General features: G+C 39.7%; 1 protein-coding gene across 1 annotated transcript in view; it reads left to right on the forward strand.

The window, feature by feature from the left end:
• Positions 1 to 20,061, forward strand: part of DOK6 (docking protein 6) — a 173,850-nt gene that overhangs the window by 127,169 nt on the left and 26,620 nt on the right. The window contains exons 6-7 of the mRNA XM_083518798.1: positions 124 to 262; positions 9,878 to 9,995. Coding sequence (XP_083374924.1) covers positions 124 to 262; positions 9,878 to 9,995 — 257 coding nt within the window. The remainder of the gene's footprint in view (positions 1 to 123; positions 263 to 9,877; positions 9,996 to 20,061) is intronic.

The following is a 20,061-nucleotide window of genomic DNA, read 5'->3' on the forward strand; positions in this document are numbered from 1 at the left end:
AATACTGTGCACCCATTGCCATAATAATTCATTAGCAATATGAATACCAGAAGAACCCAACTATGCATGTTTATTTTATCAAGGCGTTATAAAATAAATTAATTAATTTAGAACTTTTTCTAGGATGTGCGACACAGGAGAAGGGCTGTTCACCTTTCAAACAAGGGAAGGCGAGATGATCTATCAGAAAGTCCATTCTGCAACGCTGGCAATAGCTGAACAACATGAAAGATTGATGATGGAGATGGAACAAAAAGCACGGGTAAGGATCTCACTCCAATATTGCAAAAGGCATTTGCTGCATTAGGAAGGGAATAATTGTGAAATTAATAAAAACAAAATCAGACTTCTTTAAGAAACTTAATACCCATAGATACATTAACATGATACTGAAAAATGGATTATGACATTAGTTATTTTAGGTTATATGTTCCCTCAGAGTCTATATTTAATACATGGAGTTAGCCCTGATAGGTAGATGGAACACCCATCAAGGTGTTTTTTTCTGAATGTGGTGTCCATGTGTGTATGCCTTTATACATCCTCTTTTCCCTAATGCTAAACATTAACCATGCCACATTGCAAGCTGCTTTTGAAGCTTCCCAAGTTTAAATAGTAGTTGGATTGTGGCATGATCTTTTTTTAAAGGAACAAGATGTGCTCTTTTCTGGGGCATGGCCAGTGATGTTATGCCATGAACAATATTTGCTCTCAAGAATTCCAGTATATGCTCTTTTGTTTGATAGATCAGGCCTGTCTTTAAAGAAGCAAAACCAATGAAGCTTATTATAAAGGCATCATAAAGGTTAATAAATGTCATCGTACAGTGGTCAGAAGACTACATTTGCCTAGGTGCCACAAGACAATCTTCACCCCCCCCCTTTTTTTAAAAACTTACCTTGGTTACCAACGTAAATATTTGACTGTTAATATACACATGAACAAACTCTGGTTTTTATTCATTTTTAAAAAACCACACATTTTGAGAGCATATTATTATGGGGAAAACTTTGAAGTTATGAAGAATTTCCATCATAGCATTCTAAATCACTTTGTCCTTTGCTTAGGCCACTTTCTTTTGTGCAACAGGCAGCCTTGCAGCAAATTGAGAACATGCAATGTTTCTATGGTTGACTCACACAGGCATTTTCCTTCCCACTAACTTGAACTGAGTGCATTAATTTTTAGGCAACAGGATGTTCAAAGGAAGAGCCCATTTAGGGGACAGTCAATATTCTCAATACATTTGATTTATTTTAGTTTTCCTTTTTCATTTTAGGATATTATTTAAAAGGACCGTAATAGAAGGATAATATATCTCAAACACTGATTTCAAGTTCACTTACTTACAATATTTAACTCTTCTCACCAGAAGAGTTCTGTTTCAAGTAAAATGTTTTGCCCAGCAGCTTTAAAGATCTACACTTGCCTGCTTTTAGCTGAGCTTTAATATATTTCTGAACTCCACAATGTTGGAAAATATGCTCTGAAAGGATGACGTACGGGCACTCTAGAAACATACTGTGAGTCATGTAGTTCAAGTTAGCATTTTCATCTTCAGCGTTTGTCCATACCTACCACCCACCTTTTATTGGAGGGCAAATGTGTGCATTGAGGGCCTCTTGTATTCACATAGACAGCCCACCACACACACACAGGATTTGCAGTTCTAAATCTTGTGCAAAGACTATGTAAGGTGAACAGGCTCCCTACTGCAGATGCTAATCTCCAACATATGATAGGCAGCAGGAGTGGGATGCTGATGTGACAGAGGGAAGAGTCTAGCATGGTTATCCTTTATCTCTCTCATGTGATATGAATTGTATGAAAGAAACTCACATCCAGATAGTGCTATTTTTAATACAAAATGTGCAGGTTTGTAATGGATTCCAAGCCACAGATGATGTGTTTTTCTTTTGACAGTTGGTGAAATGGTGGGGGTGATACAGCTTTGATCATATATACAGTGGTACCTCGGTTTAAGAACAGTCCTGTTTACGAACGATTCAGTTTATGAACTCCGCAAAACCTTTACCTCGGTCTAAGAATGAAATCCAAACAATGGAAGGGCACCGGCAGCGGGAGGCCTCATTAGGGAGAGCACACCTCGGTTTAAGAATGGTTTCAGTTTAAGAACGGACTTCTTGAATGGATTAAATTCGTAAACTGAGGTACCACTGTACTCTGTTTTTAGTTTAAAATGGATGAAGTGTTTTATCGTACCTTGAGTCCTTTTCCTGTGGGTTAGATATCCCAACAACTCAAACTTAACATTAGTAACTTGTCGTGTTCATATTTGTAGGGATATTCACATTAATTGTGGGAAAACCTAGGATGCACCAGGACTGAAATAATGTTCTTTTTAAAAGTATGGAATCTCAGTATTATGAATAAAATTACATGTTACATCTATGTAAAGAAAGGCTAGCAAGTTTAGAAAAGCATGGAGGTGGTTTATAAGTAAATGGAATTCTAAACAATCTGACATTAAAGATAAACCTTCTTCACCCTAGGATTTTGGGTTATAATAAAGGTAAAGGTAAAGGTATCCCTGCCCGTACGGGCCAGTCTTGCCAGACTCTAGGGTTGTGCGCTCATCTCACTCTATAGGCCGGGAGCCAGCACAGTCCGCAGACACTTCCGGGTCACGTGGCCAGCGTGACAAGCTGCATCTGGCGAGCCAGCGCAGCACACGGAACGCCGTTTACCTTCCTGCTGGTAAGCGGTCCCTATTTATCCACTTGCACCTGAGGGTGCGTTCGAACTGCTAGGTTGGCAGGCGCTGGGACCGAACGACAGGAGCGCAGCCCGCCGCGGGGATTCGAACCGCCGACCATATGATCGGCAAGTCCTAGGCGCTGAGGTTTTACCCACAGCGCCACCTGCGTCCCTTTGAGCTATAATGGCAGAATGCAATTCATTTGTTTTATCTTGGAACCAGGGCCACAGTTGTGGCCCAATTATACTCGGTATTTATTTATCAACAGTATATGGGTTTTTTATTTCCTATGTTTATCTTTATCTTCAGTTGTCACTTTTTGTGTAATTTGGTGAATAATTTTTATTTATTTATTTAAATGACAGTTGAGTCGAGCAATTGGGAGTGCAGACAATCTATTCTCTGGTTTGTTAGCTCATCTGATGTTTTAGTGTCTTGTCTTTAGGTTTCCTATCCCAAATACATGAACTGCAGATTAATTTATTTTAAATGGAGGCTGAGATCCTTAGTGAGGGTTTCAGGCAATGCAAAAGTGTCTTTTGTGCTACAGTAGAAAGCTGCATGGAACACACTTGTTCTGTGTTCCCTATTTCTGACCTAAGGCTTCCTCCTGATGTGATAAAAACTGAAGGAGCCACTAGGGAAAGCACTGGGCTAAGATGATTATATTTTCAGGAAACATAGGCCTGCCTTGAAGCCCTTTCTCCTTCTCTTTGAAGATTTGAAGCTGACTAGAGTTAATGCTCTCTGAACATGCTCAATGATGCTCTCTGAACATGCTCAATAATGCTCTCTGAACATGCTCAATTCCCCCCCCCCCAAAAAAAATATATGAAGTCCTGGATATTTAGACTACAATCCTATACTCTGGGAATCAGGTACATTGAATTCAATGGGGCTGAAAAGACATGCATTGGATTGTCCTGTTTAAATAGACCAACAAAATAAACAAGTCCGTTGTAAGAGAAGAATAGATTATATGGGGAGTGAATATTTGTCACTGTCACCCCATACTGCAACTTTTATGTTTGTATCTCCTCAGTTAACTTCATGACTGGCTTGTAATGAAAGATGTTTGTTCCAGCAAGCATTCACACTGTCAGAATCCATTTCCATATAAGTGGCTAAAGGGCAAGTTTCCAATGAGATGGAGTGGCTGAGAGGGCAGTCCCATTGCGCAGTTTGTAATTCAGATGGAATCACATTGACAAGATAGCATGAGCTCTTAACTTCTCTCTCTATCTCTTCCTTTTCCTCATAGTTGTCTTCTTTGTAACTGGCTTTGTTCCTGTTGTGTGGAATAATAGCAGAAATTGTAGTAATGTTAGGTTTGAAAGGAAGCCTGCTGTTTTCCCCCTGTAAAATCTGCTATCAGATAATTTCTGCAATGTTCTCCATAGATGCCCAACTCTTGTCTATGTGTACTACATAATTTGTGAGAAAGAAAACATGTGTGAAGTGGTTCTCTCCATGGTTCCAGGTACATCTTTTATTCTGAAACAGAATGGCACAATGACACTGTTATAAGGATTGTAAAATTAAAAAACGAGCAATGTTCCTTTTAAGAAGCATATACTAGCCTAACATCTATGGACTGAAAAGGACTTAATTATTTCACCATGTAGGTGTAAAATTTAGGGCAATAATATGGTGTATCCATTATTAAAAGCCATGGCAAGGGAAGGCAGGTATTTCTAACTCATTTTGCCAACTTCCACTCCCAAGCTTATGTAGTTTCTTTAATATAGTACTGTTTCTTTAAAAGTATACAATTAATTAACATGATACTGTCACTTTAAATAGAATTTATTTTACTAAGACAGTTTTTCAGAAGCAGTTCGTTAACCTATTAAAACTCTTTTGCCAGATGACCTTATTTGCTCCACTCCAATTAGGCCTCAACAAGGACTCTTTTTGAAGTTTCAACCCTTACTAACCTATTGAAGTGCAGGCCTGATTTTGTTAGAATATACATCTGGTTCTCCTTCCAGACATCAGAGCCTCACATTCCAAACTGCCTCTCACTTCTTGTCCCTTGGTGCTTATACAAAGGTTTTCCCTTTGTCTCTTTAACCTGAACTGGCCACCAAGCCACCCTGCATTCTTTTCAGATCCTCTTCTTCTCCTGTCGTCTTCTTGTGACTATCCGCCATGAGCACTAAGCACCAACCAACATAGACTCCCTAACAAGCATGGACTGACTCCTGGTCAACCAGCACTCAACTATATGTTCCGTTCTGGCACCTCTAGTTCAGCCTCAGCTAACCACAGTGTCTAACTGAATATTCTAAACTTGCAACCACGTATCAGAAAATGCATATTTTCTATTCTCCTTTTGCATACTGAGAGTCCAATCTCCAACCCCACCTCAGCTCTCAGCTCTTAAGGTCCCTCAGTGACAGTTAAACCAACTGTCACTTGTCCAGACACAAAACTTTTCCCCCATTACAATAAAAACAGCAGAATGCATTAAAGCGCCATTCAATTAATCAGGATTTCTTCATAAAGCTCATGGAACCTATGTTCAGAATATTGAAGATGCACTTCATTGAACTAAAGACAGTCAAAGTCCAATGTGCAAACATTATTTCTGTGGCCAGGTACAAGTCAGTGGAATCTGTCATATGCAAATGGGAGCCAGGTACATAGTGTTATGTACTGAAGTTCTCACCCTGGGCCAGCAGGGGGATACTGTAGATAGCTATGCAAATGAAGGATCGAAAGTGACTTTTATCTTCCCTTTTTCTGTGGCATGGGTTTTCTGGTTTCCTTCTCTGAATAACTAAGTTCTTTCTGCACTGATGCTAATCATGACTCCTGTCTAAACCAGGGTTTGAATCAGTGATTGCCAAACACCCCCTGCTCAGGCTTAGAATAAGACTTTCAAAACTGAACTTTCTGCCAAACTCAATCTTTCAAATGCAATACCGCCTCACACATCCACTCCCTGAGGGCTCGCCCACTCTTCCATTTGTCCCATGCCTAGAAAGCATGGATCTGAGCAGTTTTCCACTTGTCACACCACTTTACCCAGGAAAACCCACTCTTTCCCCCAGGGAAATTGGAGCAGAATGTCAATTGGAACCTAACTGGCATTTGCTCTGATTTCCCTGGGGGGAAGCAGTGGGAGAAGCAGAAAAAGCACAGAATTTCTCACAAAGCTTCTATTCTGCCCTGCCTTTTTGTCCATTTTTGCTCTAGTGGTAGCAGCAGTGATAGGATGAGAGAGGAAATATCTCTCTTCCCTACTTTATCTAATGCCTTCCATGTTTTCATAACTGACAAGTACAAGGATCACTGGCTAATGAAGGTTTCATAGAACTACCATGTTTTCCAGTATATCTTAACAACAGCATACAACTATCTCAGAATGCTATATATAAAAGAGTTGGAGTTTGTGTGCATAAGGTTAGGAGGAAGGGGATGGCAGGTGACAGGGGCAGAGGGAGTATTTATCAAAGTCATCAATGTTGTGCTTGAATAATATTTAGAGCCATGACAATCACTTTCCATATGGGAAAGGGGAATGGAGAAGTATATCTTCCTGAGGTTGAATTCAGGTTTGGATTAGGCCATGGTGAAATATATTTGGCTGACACAACTGCAGTACTGGGCTACTTTTTAAGACAACATGAATCTGTCATTTCATTTCATATAAATGGTGCAAGCTGAAGAAATAGGCAGATATGCCTAGATGTTATAAAATGCAGTTATAAAAATGCAGCAGCAAAAGATTGCAATAAATTTCACTAGCACTCATTAGACACAAAGGATTGGAAATAAATGAACCAATGCCTAGGAAAGCTCAATATGCTCACTTTTGATTTGTTTGTTTGTTTGACTGTTAAGAAACCATTTTTATTCCAATATTTCTACAGTTGAACTCTAGCCTTGTTTCAGGTGTATTTCTAGTCTACATGTTTGTGAGAGGCAACTGAGGCATTTAGGCAGACACATTCCAGGCCATATGCAAGCTCTTCCATATATATATATTGTGTCTAGATCTTAATGTACAATGGCATTCTTCCACAACTCATGTTGTCAGAAGTATGCCACAGCAACAGTATATCTGACAGCATAACTACACCAAAACAAAAAGTAACAACTCAAGCATTAGTTCCAGCATTTCCTGTCCAGTACCGTGCTGTTATGTTTTTGTGTGTAAACCAAAACCCATTGTGTAAATACGTGTAACTAGTCTAGGCTAACTTAATAGGGCAGGGAATTGTTGCTGGTCAGATCTGATTCTGAGACAGAATTCCCTCTTTCTCAAGATAAAGTCTTCCGCAGCTTCTTTTGAAGGTTCTTAGAAGATTTTGTTTTTCTTTCTTAGAAAAAGGTCTTTTGATCTCACATAACATTTAGATAATGTGTGAGATCAAATAGCCTTTTTCCCAGAGAAAAATGCAGCTCTTAAAACTTCAAAAGCCGCACTGGAGGTTGAGGTACTTTTTACTCATTTGAAGTGAAACCCAAAGGGCATCCATGAGCTGCACTCCCAGTACTCCTGTACTTTACAGTCCTCTCAATACAGACTCTAATAAAAACTTGCAAGTGAGGTAAGCCATGTGAAAACATGTTGCAATAAAGAAATACAAACTGATACCCATAAAACTGCATCATTAGATACATTTTTTTCCATTGGCAGAAATGGTGTATTGTGCTTGTTTGCATATCTTTCTTCTTGCTGAAAATACAATATTAAAAAATGAAGAGGCGACATATATTTCAAAACTTGATTTTTGGATTTTTATCATATGTAAGAAATGGAAGGGACGCGGGTGGCGCTGTGGGTAAAACCTCAGCGCCTAGGACTTGCCGATCGCATGGTCGGCGGTTCGAATCCCCGCGGCGGGGTGCACTCCCGTCATTCGGTCCCAGCGCCTGCCAACCTAACAGTTTGAAAGCACCCCCGGGTGCAAGTAGATAAATAGGGACCGCTTACTAGCGGGAAGGTAAACGGCGTTTCCGTGTGCTGCGCTGGCTCGCCAGATGCAGCTTGTCACGCTGGCCACGTGACCTGGAAGTGTCTGCGGACAGCGCTGGCTCCCAGCCTATAGAGTGAGATGAGCGCACAACCCTAGAGTCTGGCAAGACTGGCCCGTACGGGCAGGGGTACCTTTACCTTTTTTTAAGAAATGGAAACTTTTCAGGGTTGCTTGAACCAAAAGTAGTGGTCCAGTTCAAGTCTGCATCGAGGCTGCTCCTAGGACACATGCTGCCTTCTTTTAAAAATAAGGTTCACAAGATCAGCTGTTGAGCAGATTGGGGGTGGATTTGAGGTGGACTCATCTCAGAAAAAGATCATTATTGAAACTGAATAAATAGCATAAGCAAAGGGCAAGCAGTGATTGCTGCTGGTGCATCTTCCCTATGAGGAATATCTGGAGTGTTTGGGACTCTTAGTTCCAGAGAAAGAAAAAGACAATAATGTAGAACAATAGAATTGCAGAGCTGGAAGGGACCACACCCTGTAATGCAGGAATCTTCTGCCCAACATGGGGCTCAAAACCCACAACCCTTAGATTATGAGTCTTATGACTGAGCTACTGTATCCCAGTACTGTAGATCAGGAAAACATCTTCTTCCACTCCCATTGTGTTAGAACTGTGGGTCATTCCTTGAAGCTGATTGTCTGTAATTAAGACAAAATAAAGTACTTCTTCACCCAGTGCATGCATATGGAATTAATGACCACAAAGTGTGCTAATGGTCACTGCCTGAGATAGGTTTAAAAGAGAATTAAGAGTTGGAAAAACCCATGGAGGATAGATCTGCCAGTGGCTTTTAGACATGAGGCTCCGCTTAAAGGTCTTAAGTTCAGAGGCTGTGTGCCACTGCATTCCAGTTCGCAAGGGGCAGCAGGGTGAGACTGCTATGCTGCTGTTGTTGTTGTTGCTGTTGTTGTTTTATTGGATTTATATACCACCCTATACCTGCGGTGGTTCACCCTTAGTCTGATCTAGCAGAGTAAGCATAGTTGTTTCTTTGCTTTATGGGTGTATAACTCACTCTTCAACAAGTTCCAAATATGGCTTTAAAAATGGGTTAAAAATGCAGCAGAACATATTAAAACACCACAGTTTCAAATAGTAAATGAAAAGCAGCATGCAGAAATAAAACAGGTCAGATTTATTTAATTTCATTCCTCATTCCTCATCCAGAAACTGGTTTGACTGAGATGACTTGACTTCTGATGAATTCTGCCTCAAATGAAATAGGGTCATTCAGATTACAACTGAAATGTTTTTGTTTTTTTGTTTTTTTCATTTTGATAAATACATCGTTAGAATTTAATTTGGAAAGGGGGGTTAAATGTTAAAAAAAAAAAAGCAACATACAGTTTTGCTGAAGTGTTGAATGGAGCTGCATCAGATATCGTAATGCAAGAGAGTTGCAACTACAAACAAATTGTTTTCTCCAGACTAGTAATTTTATGGGAATCTAACAGGATCACTCTGGAGTAAGTATGTTGTTTGTGGAAATTATTTGTGTAATTATAAATATATCATCTAGGGAAATCAACAAGAATATCTCTAAATTTGCAGCAATTCCATACTCGTTAATGTAGTATTTTCTGTGGATAGAAATGGGAAGGCAGGGAAGGAACACATTGTTGTGATGTTCAGAGTGTGCTGTACTGCATGTCCCTTTCTGACATGTCCCTGTTGTCCTTTAATCATTATACAATAGCCGCAGTACAGGGGCCACATGAGAATTAATGCTGTTTTTCTGAATCATTACCTTCTAATGAGATTGCTGCTTGCAAACCCATGAACTCTGCACAGAACACTGCCTCTCAGAGCAGCTGGTTCCCAGTTCTGTTCAGCCCTATTCCCAAATCTGACCAAGTCTGATGGGGGCGGGGAGTTCTTTTCTTGTGACACCAAAAGAGTTGTCAAAGTGTTTTACTTCCACTCAGGATTTCACTTGCAATTTTGGAAGCAGCTTCATACGGATTCATCTGAAATATATTTCAATGTACTTTCCTCCTGTGTTTCAGTGGATTCTCTTCATTACTGCTGTACACAATTAAAAGTAGTTAACTGTGCTAAAGTATGCTTAATTCACAACTGTGTGTGATTATAGTGGTTTGAAACATGTAACACTGATGTGAATTGGGCAATAGAATTTATAACATTTTATTCATCTTTCAAGCTCCAGACCAGTTTGACTGAACCTATGACATTACCCAAGTCAATCTCGCTTCCTCGTAGTGCATACTGGCATCATATCACTAGGCAGAACAGCGTGGGAGAAATCTACAGTTTACAAGGTAAGATGCCTGAATATTAAAATGGTATGTCCATTAGCTTCTCTCACATTGAGCAAAACTCATGCAAATTGCTTTCATCTGCACTGGCGGCTTTCTCTTCATTTCAATTACTAAGGCTTGTCATCAAACTCAGTAGGGGTGGTGAGATATGCTTCCTCCCCACCCACCACTTTTTTAATAAAGAAAAAACACACATTCTTCTTCAAATGGTGTATATTATTACCAGAAATCTTGCATAGGTTGAGAAGTCAATTTGACAGTTCAGCTTTTAAACGGAATATATGTATAATGTGTGGCTTCTCGGTATCTAATGAGGAAGTGTTGTATGAAATTTCTCAGAGGAAACAATTTGCAGTTAGAAAAGATTTGATTTTGTTTAAACTGGCACATTCCCCATACATTTTGGCCATTTCCCAGTGAAAAATAAATAAGCAATTACTGCAGTGCCTTGTCAAGTATAGAAGGAAAGGTGAGTGTTCTGTATGCAGGAGATGTATCTTTGACAAAAGCCTATTGCTAGTCCAGGAGTTGTACATTTGGAAAGCACATTTTCTCTGACTGATAAAGAAACCATGCTGGTGGGAATGGTCTTCTGCAAACAACTAGGCAAAAGAAACACTGCTAACTCTTCCAGGTTTACTTGCTACTCTTTGGGAATGAGGCATGTGGTAGCCAGCTACTGGACCACAATACCTCAAGGATTGCTTCTCTCCATATGAGCCTAGCCAGGCCCAGAGATCATCCTCTGAGGCTCTTCTTCATAGGAACACTTGAAAAGTCATTAAGAAATATCTTGAATTCACCACTGTGTTGGTTGGACAGTAATCTGCTCTCAGTTGCTTCCTGGATTTATTTAAATTAAAATGGTTAACTCGTCAAAAGAAGGGTGCCCTATATACACAGTAACATCAATAATTCCTTCAATAATAACAAGTTCATGACTTTCTGGTGTGGTGATTTGATTTGATGGTAGAACAGCTCAGGCTTCAGTGTCCTCAAACCTGGCTTAAAAATGCACATTGTGAATGATTACTTATTTGTGATGAATTTTTTAAAAAGCAGTCTCCAAATTCTCCCTAAGCTTTTGGCCCTGTATGACAGTGTTGTGATTCGTTTAACAGTTGATGAAAATCTGTGCTCCAAAAAGGAATCAGGAAGGGAGTGCATGATCCCATGGTTTGCTAAATATTCAGGAGTGTTATATCTGCACAGGGATATAAAGAGAATGTCACAGATAATCCTTTCATAGAACAATAGCTTCCATGTAATTTCACAAATTGGTTATATCAATGCAGAATTTAGTACTTTGCTCTAATATACATGGATGTAATATATATATATATATATATATATATATATATATATATATACACACACACACACACACAACACCATTGGATAAAAACCCACTCTGCAACACAGTTTGGAGACTATGATCAGTTACTGGCAATTCATGAAATACTCAATTTAGTCAGTCAGTTTGTTTACATTCTGTGTGCTTTCATGTGACTAGGCAAATCACTATTGTTCATGCACATTCTTTGTTCAATTCACATGAACTATAACAACGTACATATATATATGCTGAATATATGTTTATGCAGTCAATTTTTAAACCAGGCACTGGTTTCAGAAAATATAGGACATATGGGTTATGTTGCCCAAAGGAGTACTTAACTGTTTTTGATAGTGTAATAGTGTTGTTTTTAAAGGATGTTTGTTTCCCTTTGAAAAATATTTTTTCCCCTTAAATTAACCTCAGCAGGTGGCCAGCTTGTGAAATTGTTCAAAAGACAGCATGTATGTGTATGGTAAAGCATGTGGTTTTATACCATGAATTCAACTGATCATGTAACCAGCTGCATTTTTTTAGAACAGACTCCTAAAGTAAACACACTATGTGAGCATCAAGGCAAGTAAAATTGTTTCATTTTCTCTTCTCTGCAACTCACTTGAAATAAAACAATATTTCCATTTGGTGAAGAGGAATGATATGCTGATTCCTTGGTTTGAAAATTGGCCAAGATGAATAATTTAGGCTGCAATCATATATATATTTACCTGGGACTATGCCCCATTGATCTGTAAAATACACAAATCCTCTTTCATACTGTGTGTGTGTGTGTGTGTGTGTAAGCTCAAACTAATGATGAAAGGATTTAAGAGTCTTGGCACAAGGAAGTGAATAAATATATCATAATGACACAGAAACACTAACAGGCCTAGCTCACCACTTGTATGTGCCAACACCAGATATTTTATTATCCATTACATCAATCATGTAATTGCAACTTTTTTCTGCACAAGAAATTGTTCAAATGCAGCCCAAATGTTTGCATAAGTGAAATACATAGGCATGCATACATTTTTTTCAATGGATGAATCTGTTAACTTGCCTTTTCTAGACAGGTTTAGGAGTTTTCCTGCAAACATTGAATGCATCATTGAGGTGCACTTGAATAATAATTAACCAGCTTGCATGCTATTTTCTTAAATGAGTGTAGTAATAAGCAGAAATAATCTTTCTCTATAGCTACCTAGCTAGCTAGCTAGCTTTTCCACTCACTTGTCAGAGCCATTCAATTTCCCCCTTTAAAATCTGGTTGACTTTCTATGGCAGTGCAATCATTTAGAATGCCAAAGTCGATGGGGGTAAGGGAAACTACCACCCATAGCCTGCTTTGGCCCCTATTTTCTTAATGAATGACTCTAAAATGTAATGTTTTGAATGGAAAAAATAAAACACAATGTGGATTTCTTTGGAGAAATAAATATAAAGTACTTCATAGCCATTTGGATGAAGACGTATAAACCTGATATCCAAGCCAAATTTCCTTCATGCTATTTGTATTGATTAGAATACAGCTTAAACCCTTTACTCTGATACTTATCAATAGAAATGTTTAATGAAATTAATACTTTAGGTCCAGCCTTAAAGTTTTTTATGCAAACAGTGCCACCAGGAAATTTAGTTGCCTCATATTTACTTAAGTGCTGATGCTATGACGTTCTGCCAATATCTGTTCAGCTGGCTTAGCTAGCTGAGAGAGGATGAGGGCGTTACACTGGTGTATCTCTGGCTAAGGCAAGGTTGGGGGATGTATATCAGTACCACCTTGGTGAGCTGGGAATCTGCTGGCTGAGCTAGAAATCCACCACATCCTTACTTGTTCATCCCTGTGGATCTATGTTTAGGATCACACCCTTAGTTTTTAATTTCTGCTCTTCAAGCTGTTAGTTGCATTACTAAGGCCTTTTCTTGTATTTTTGTAATTATTTCTGAAATTGATCATTTTGAAATCTGCTACCAATGCGTGTAAGTGTTAATATAAGTTTCATTGTTGAATAAAATGAAATGTAAGGTGTTAATGATTTCACCCAAGTACAAAATACAAAGCAGAATGAATACTCGCTGCAAAATCATGACTGGATTTTTCTTTATTTTTTAAAATGCATTCCGTTACAAAACATTAAAAAACTTGCCTGAGTCATTCTGTTCAGTCCTCATGTAGGCTAATCCTGTGGGCATTTCCTTTGCGCATCTGTAGTTCTCTGCAAATTAAAGTGTGTTAACAGAATTGCAGGGGCATTCATCATTTTGGCATATCCACTGTGTGTTCATATTCACAGAAACTGCTAAATTTATTCCTTCATCCTACTGTGACTCTGAAACAATATAAAATGTTTCAGTATGGTTGCTTTGGGGCATTATGATATACCATGGTTCATTGTGATGGGCACATGTTTTCTTTTCCCCACCCCACTTCTCCCTGGAAGGAAGGCTTCAGATACTTCTGTTTCTACTCTTAGGTGAGCACAGCGTGCCGTTTCATTTGAACCTTTGATTGTAACTATGATTTCTTTGAAACAAGTTAATACCAAACCTTAAGTCAGGCATAGGCAAACTCGGCCCTCCAGATGTTTTGGGACTACAACAGTGGTCAGGGATGATGGGAGTTGTAGTCCCAAAACATCTGGAGGGCCGAGTTTGCCTATGCCTGCCTTAAGTCATGAAACTGGTTTGTCTTGACAAATCATAGTGAAAGTTTAGGGAATACATCTTTCATAATAGTCTATGCTGAGTGAGTTCCAGCTGCTCAGTCTCATGCCCTTGCCTCACAGGAATTTTTTTTTGGGGGGGGGTCTCCTCAGGTTTCTCTAGACACTTAGAGGATTCTGGACTTAGTGGTCCAGCAGACTTTTGTTTTTAGGTTTTTACATGCAGTTCCTGGTATCTTATCATAATATTGTCACTAGACAGCACATCAAAATGTGTTGTATAAAGTCTTTCTTTGCTTCACATGGTCTGGCAATGCTATTCCACATATTCCAGAGGACAGTAAGATACAGAAATGCAGAGTGAGACTTTACAGGTTATATAATATACTTTTCAGCAACAGTAACAAGAAAGGATTCCTTAGATTCCCACTCCCACTCCACACTCCACACACTCACACTGCTATCACTAGTGGTACATCAGCAACCCTGCCTTGCATGGCTGCACCAGTTGGGAGATGGTTCAGCAACTGGGCCTAATGCCATTGTACGACAGTTATGTGACCAGCTTCAGATCAGAGGCAGATGTAGGCAGTGTGACTGGTTCCACTGCAGTGGGGGCACCAGGTCTAGGGGGCACTGCAGGGCATCACAAGTACGACACAGTAAATTGAGCAGAAAGAAGCCGAGAGGCAGGGGTGCCAAATTTGGGCCGTGCAAAGGGTGCTGCTGAAATTTGAAACCAGAGTCCAGCCTTGTTCAGATCCAATAGATCTCAGGCCAGCTAGACCTTCCCTCTCCCCAGAATGCCCTGTTTAAGGCCTTCCATGGTTGCTGCCAGTGGGCATATCACTTGTGGCACTCCCCACGCCACTCACATTTGGCAGGTGGAAGGGGATGATGATGCACTAATGGATTAGCCTGAATAGTTGGGAAGAAGGTATCTATGTCCAATCCAACTCCCCCCCCCCCCAAAAAAAAAAAACCACAAAAGGGGGCTTGGATTTATCTGCACATTCAGTAGAAAGGAAACAGAATAAACTGGCCATCCTCTCCATCTCCATCCCATTTCTAGGGCAAGAGAGAAGTATATTCCCTGAACGGAGGAATAGAACATCATCATTATAGTCTTGTTTATCGTATGTTAAGTAACCTGGAAACCAGCATCAGTACAAAAGGCACACACAAGGATATTGTATTTTGGCTTAAGGATGATTTAGGAAAACATTATTTTATGTTTATAATTTATTTAATTAAGACCTAGGAGTGTAGGCGAGGTAGCATATTTGTCAAGTATAGTTGTACTTATTTCTCAGGTTTGGTGACACAAAGTCTTGAGAAGCAGAGCATTTATTCAAGTTTGAGCTGAGATATAAATGACACATTTAAGCAAAATTGAATTTTTATGTGTGCATTGCAAGCTATACAGTTGAGTACATTATTTAAAGATGAATTGTTATAAAAGTGAGGTTATTCTACCGTATCTTCATTGGATTACCTTTTATCAAATCTTGTTTAACTCTGTTCATGTTTTATTGGTTTGCTTGGCTGGTTCCTTTCCTAAGAGAAAAATACTTCATTTAATTCTTAACAACATTGTGCATTTCTCCTACTCCATATAAATTTAATTTACAAAGGTACTTGTTTTTGTTTTATGCTAAGGTACATTTTCAAGTATAATATCAACAGGTGGTACCTGCTATAAGAAGTAAAATAGACTCTAGTTGACCATGTTTTCTGCTTTTCCATATTGCCATAGAAGCCTGTTGAAAATGAAACATTTTTATTTCTGATCCCATGAGCAAAAGCTAAAGCTCATGGCAGAGTGACTGCTCTGCATGCAAGCAAAGCAATCCCCAGCATCTCCAGAAAGGACTGAGAATGTTCCCTGTCTGAAATCCTGGTGAGCCACTACCAGTCAGATCTAGGTGTTCCATGTTCTTGCCATAGGTATTCTTGTTCATGATGATAGTTCATTCCCAGGGATATTTGGGAGTGGGCTATGGCTGCCCATTGGCTACCATCTTATTTTTCCTCTTCAACAATGCTTCTGGGGAAATGTTGCAGGATCATACAGGGTTTAGTAGGCCTTTTCCACTGCTGATGCCCAATATATAATTAATCAGCACCTAAGCAGTTTTTGCAAGGCTTTTATTTGTAGAGAGACTTGGTGCGTCATCCCTCAGTCAGCTTTTGATGCCCCAGATGGTTTGCCCTAGATGAAATGATCTGTTTCAGGTTAGGAAATGGAAATCTATCATCCGTCTTGTCAACTGTCTCATTCTCCATTCATCAGAGCAGTATTTTGTTTTGAGAAATAGCACTGTAAGGCATGCTCCTCTGTATGCATTTCTTTTTATTTCTCTTTTTTCATACCATAACAGAAGTGCTGTGTTTTGCCTGTGTTCCACTTTCCAATGTATTTAGCAAGGCATCCTTTAAAAACAAACAAAACTGTATTGATTTTTTTAAGCAAACCTGAATCAGTTCTCTTAATTATCACACGATGATCCACTCCTTAATTCATAAATACTTATTACATTACTCAAAAGGACATTGCTAGTAAAATGGATACACTGAGGATGGTCATGTTTTGTTTTTGTACTACCACGGTCATGCAAATAAAAGACTGGTCAAAAAAATTCAAATACATTTTTTGCACTGCTGTGATCTTTCCAGCTGGTAGCGTAAATGGCATGTTCATTGGCCCCAACATGAACAAATTAAATCAACTGACTTGCACCATGTACACATGGGTCCAGATCCAGAGAGAGATTGTTGTGCCAGAGCTTTGGTTCATACATACCTGAGCTGGAGACATACCGTATTTTTCGTCCCATAGGACGCTCCGTCCCATAGGACGCACCTAGTTTTTTTGGGGGGAAATAAAGGAAAAAATTTGTTCCTTTATTCCCCCCCCCCCAAAGCAGGTCGGGGAAACCGAACCAGGTCGAGGAACAGCGGGATGGCGGCACTGCGCCTCCCTGCTGTCCCCCGAGCTTGTGGGGCTGGCCGATGTTTGCCCGGCGCTCTGCTTCAGGGCGCCCTGCCCGCCGGGCGGCAGGCTGCTATCCGCAGTGTGGGCAGCCTTGCGGGGAACTCCTTCATGGCTCCCCACGCTGCAGATGTCTGCCCAGCACGGGGGCGCTCTGCTTCAGGGCGCCCCTCGCGCTGGGCGGCAGGCTGCTATCCGCAGCCTAGACATCCCTGCGGGACCTCCCGCAGGGCTGCCTAGGCTGTGAATGTGTTCCTGAAGCCTGGAGGGCGAAAGGGGTCAGTGCGCACCGACCCCTCTCACTCTCCAAGCTTCAGCAAAAGCCTGCATTCGCCCCATAGGACGCACCCAGATTTCCCCTTCATTTTTGGAGGGGAAAAAGTGCATCCTATAGGGCAAAAAATACGGTATTATGAACAACAGAAAATTGCTGCAGACCATTCAGATAACATTAGTTGTGAACTGGGTGCTTCATGTGAACTCCTGGACTTGATTCTTTCTTAAATAAAAGCAGGATATTACTTCTCAAACTACTGGTCATCTATATGAAAGGTTTTTCAGCAAACTGGGATGTGTTTGCCTTACATGGCTATATTTGCTTCTAGTGAAAGGCTAATAAATAACAGAGATTTAGAAAATTACACAATAGATGCCGAGTAGAAAGTCTTATTGAGACTATCAGGAAAACTCTGTGGAAATGGTTGACTGTTCATGGTACCTTTCCCAATATCGTCACCCAGCATGAAATTGCCCCGAGCATTTATTTGCTACAGTCTGGGTAATACCCACAGAGTTGGCACATGCTGTTGCATTAAAAGTCAGTAATATAATATTCAGATTCGTAGGCAGCAGGGGACCATTATCTCTCTGAAAGAAATTTTTCAACACTGGGAGCTCTTAAGTTTACTGATGCATATATAGTCAGCCGGAAATGAAAATTAGAACTCTTGTCTTTTCCAGCTAGTAAAAATGTTCACTTTCTCTCCCAAACACATGTATGCACCCTGTTCCAGGAGAAGATATAGGTGGCCAGTTGTAACAACCATCTATCTACAAACAGTGTATTAATAGTAATAAACAACAATAAAAATCTCATCGAGTGGTACTTCCTAAACTTCATCATAAGGCACCTATTGAAAGCAAACAAACAAAATGTACATTTCTCCGACATATTTACTAGATGCCAAAAATATTTCCAGTGTTGTGATGTTTCAGGGCTTCCCAACAAGCCCCAGCTCTGGAAATCACTAGGAAATTCACTTGGCTAGTTACCGAGTTCAGAGTTCCCTTAATCTTCCTCTGAAGAATAACGTATTGACAACATGTAGAGTTTCAGGGAATAGAAAGACTTCCTCTGTATGGTTAACACTGTATTCACAGCTAACATGTAGGGTGAGACATGTTATTCCTATAATCCACCCAGAGTGGAACACATTCAAATATTTATGGAAAACAATAGTTATTTAGTAAAAAAGCAAATCTTGTTTCTAATATCCTAAACCCAACATTCTATCATCACTGACTTAACTATATAACAACTTGCCTAACCACCTTTTACTTATGTATTTTACCTCTTGAATCTCACTTTTCTCTGTCTGTGAGAAATAAAATATTTGAGGGGATTGGGCCTCCTCCAAAGTTGATGGGTATCCCCATTGAAATGTTTTGCATACACCACATCATGTGATCAATTGTGTGGGGTGGGGCTTACCTCACCCCCAAATATTTTATCCAAGTTCGCACCTCGTACAAGTCCACTCTCACAGAGTGCTATTTGTATATAGGATGCTAAGCATTGTAGAAAAACAGGTGCTGGGACTCGGGCTGTCATTCCCATGTTTGCATTCTGCTAGTAAATACCACATTTAACACATACATTGTGATTAGGGGCAGAAAATGGCTGCAATAACTTCCAAGTCAGTGGACTTCAGTGACAGAGACATTGGATACATGGGCTAATGTTTGTGCAAAGGCAATGTATCTGTAATACTGGTCTGCATGGGCAGCCTGTTGTATGCATGAATTGTAAGCTTTGTACACATTAGAAGTATCTGATCATAGTTAAAATAGTTTCATGCTTGTTTGTTTCTAGTTTCCACCTTGTAAATCTTTTTCTTTTAAACAGTTCTCTGTTATTTTATTTCATGCACCTCTTCCATCATCCTGAAAATATTAAAATTGAAATGAGGTGATATAACATGCCCCAGAGTATTGTAAAATTATAACCAGTCATCAAGATTTTTGAGGTTTCAGTCATAAACGAAGGGGGGAAATGTTCCTATTGTGCTGGCTTTACAATGCAAGTTGATTATAGCTCTCAAAGGTGTGAAGTAGCAAACTGCTTAGCAAAAGGGTAGCCAAATTTTGCCCAAGTGATGACCATGCTGGCAATTTATGAGGAGCCTTAGAGAGAGATTGTAAATTTCCTCAGCTGGAGCCTGTAAGAGACAATCTGTGTAGCTCAAGAGAGTGCACTGGGTATTGGCCACAGTGTTCTCCATTGGTTTCAAATGGACCAGTAAGCATACATGAGCCACAAAACAGGACTCTGTGGATTCCATTTTCTATTGTTACATATCATGTGTGCCAGCAATCCATTAAATAACATAAAATCAAATCAAATACATTGTCTCCCCTGAAATTTGTAGAAACCAGCGCTAGACTTGGGGAGAAACAATCCCTATTGCCAGCAGCAATCTTTAGCATGTGTAATGTTTTTAAAAATAAGAATGCAGAATAAAACAAACACTTTCTTGCTCCATTACTTTTATAAATATTTCATCTTTTGCTACTTTTAAAGGGATTCAAGTAAACAGAAGCACATAAATCAATACATTTCATCGTTTATTTAATAAGAAGGGAATATAATCTTGCAACATATGCAAGGTTGACAGAACACAAAAGTACTTGGTCCATTGTTCCTCTTGTGCTACCAATGACTGCTTCTGACTTTGTCTTGTTGTTGTTGTTTAGTCCAGTGTTTCCCAACCTTTTTTGGGCAAAGGCACACTTGTTTCATGAAAAAAATCTCGAGGCACACCACCATTACAGCCCCGTGACGTCAGCGCGCAGCGT

This window comes from Podarcis liolepis (assembly GCF_965112155.1).
Source record: "Podarcis liolepis genome assembly, chromosome: 8".
In the NCBI taxonomy this organism is placed as follows: Eukaryota; Metazoa; Chordata; class Lepidosauria; order Squamata; family Lacertidae; genus Podarcis; species Podarcis liolepis.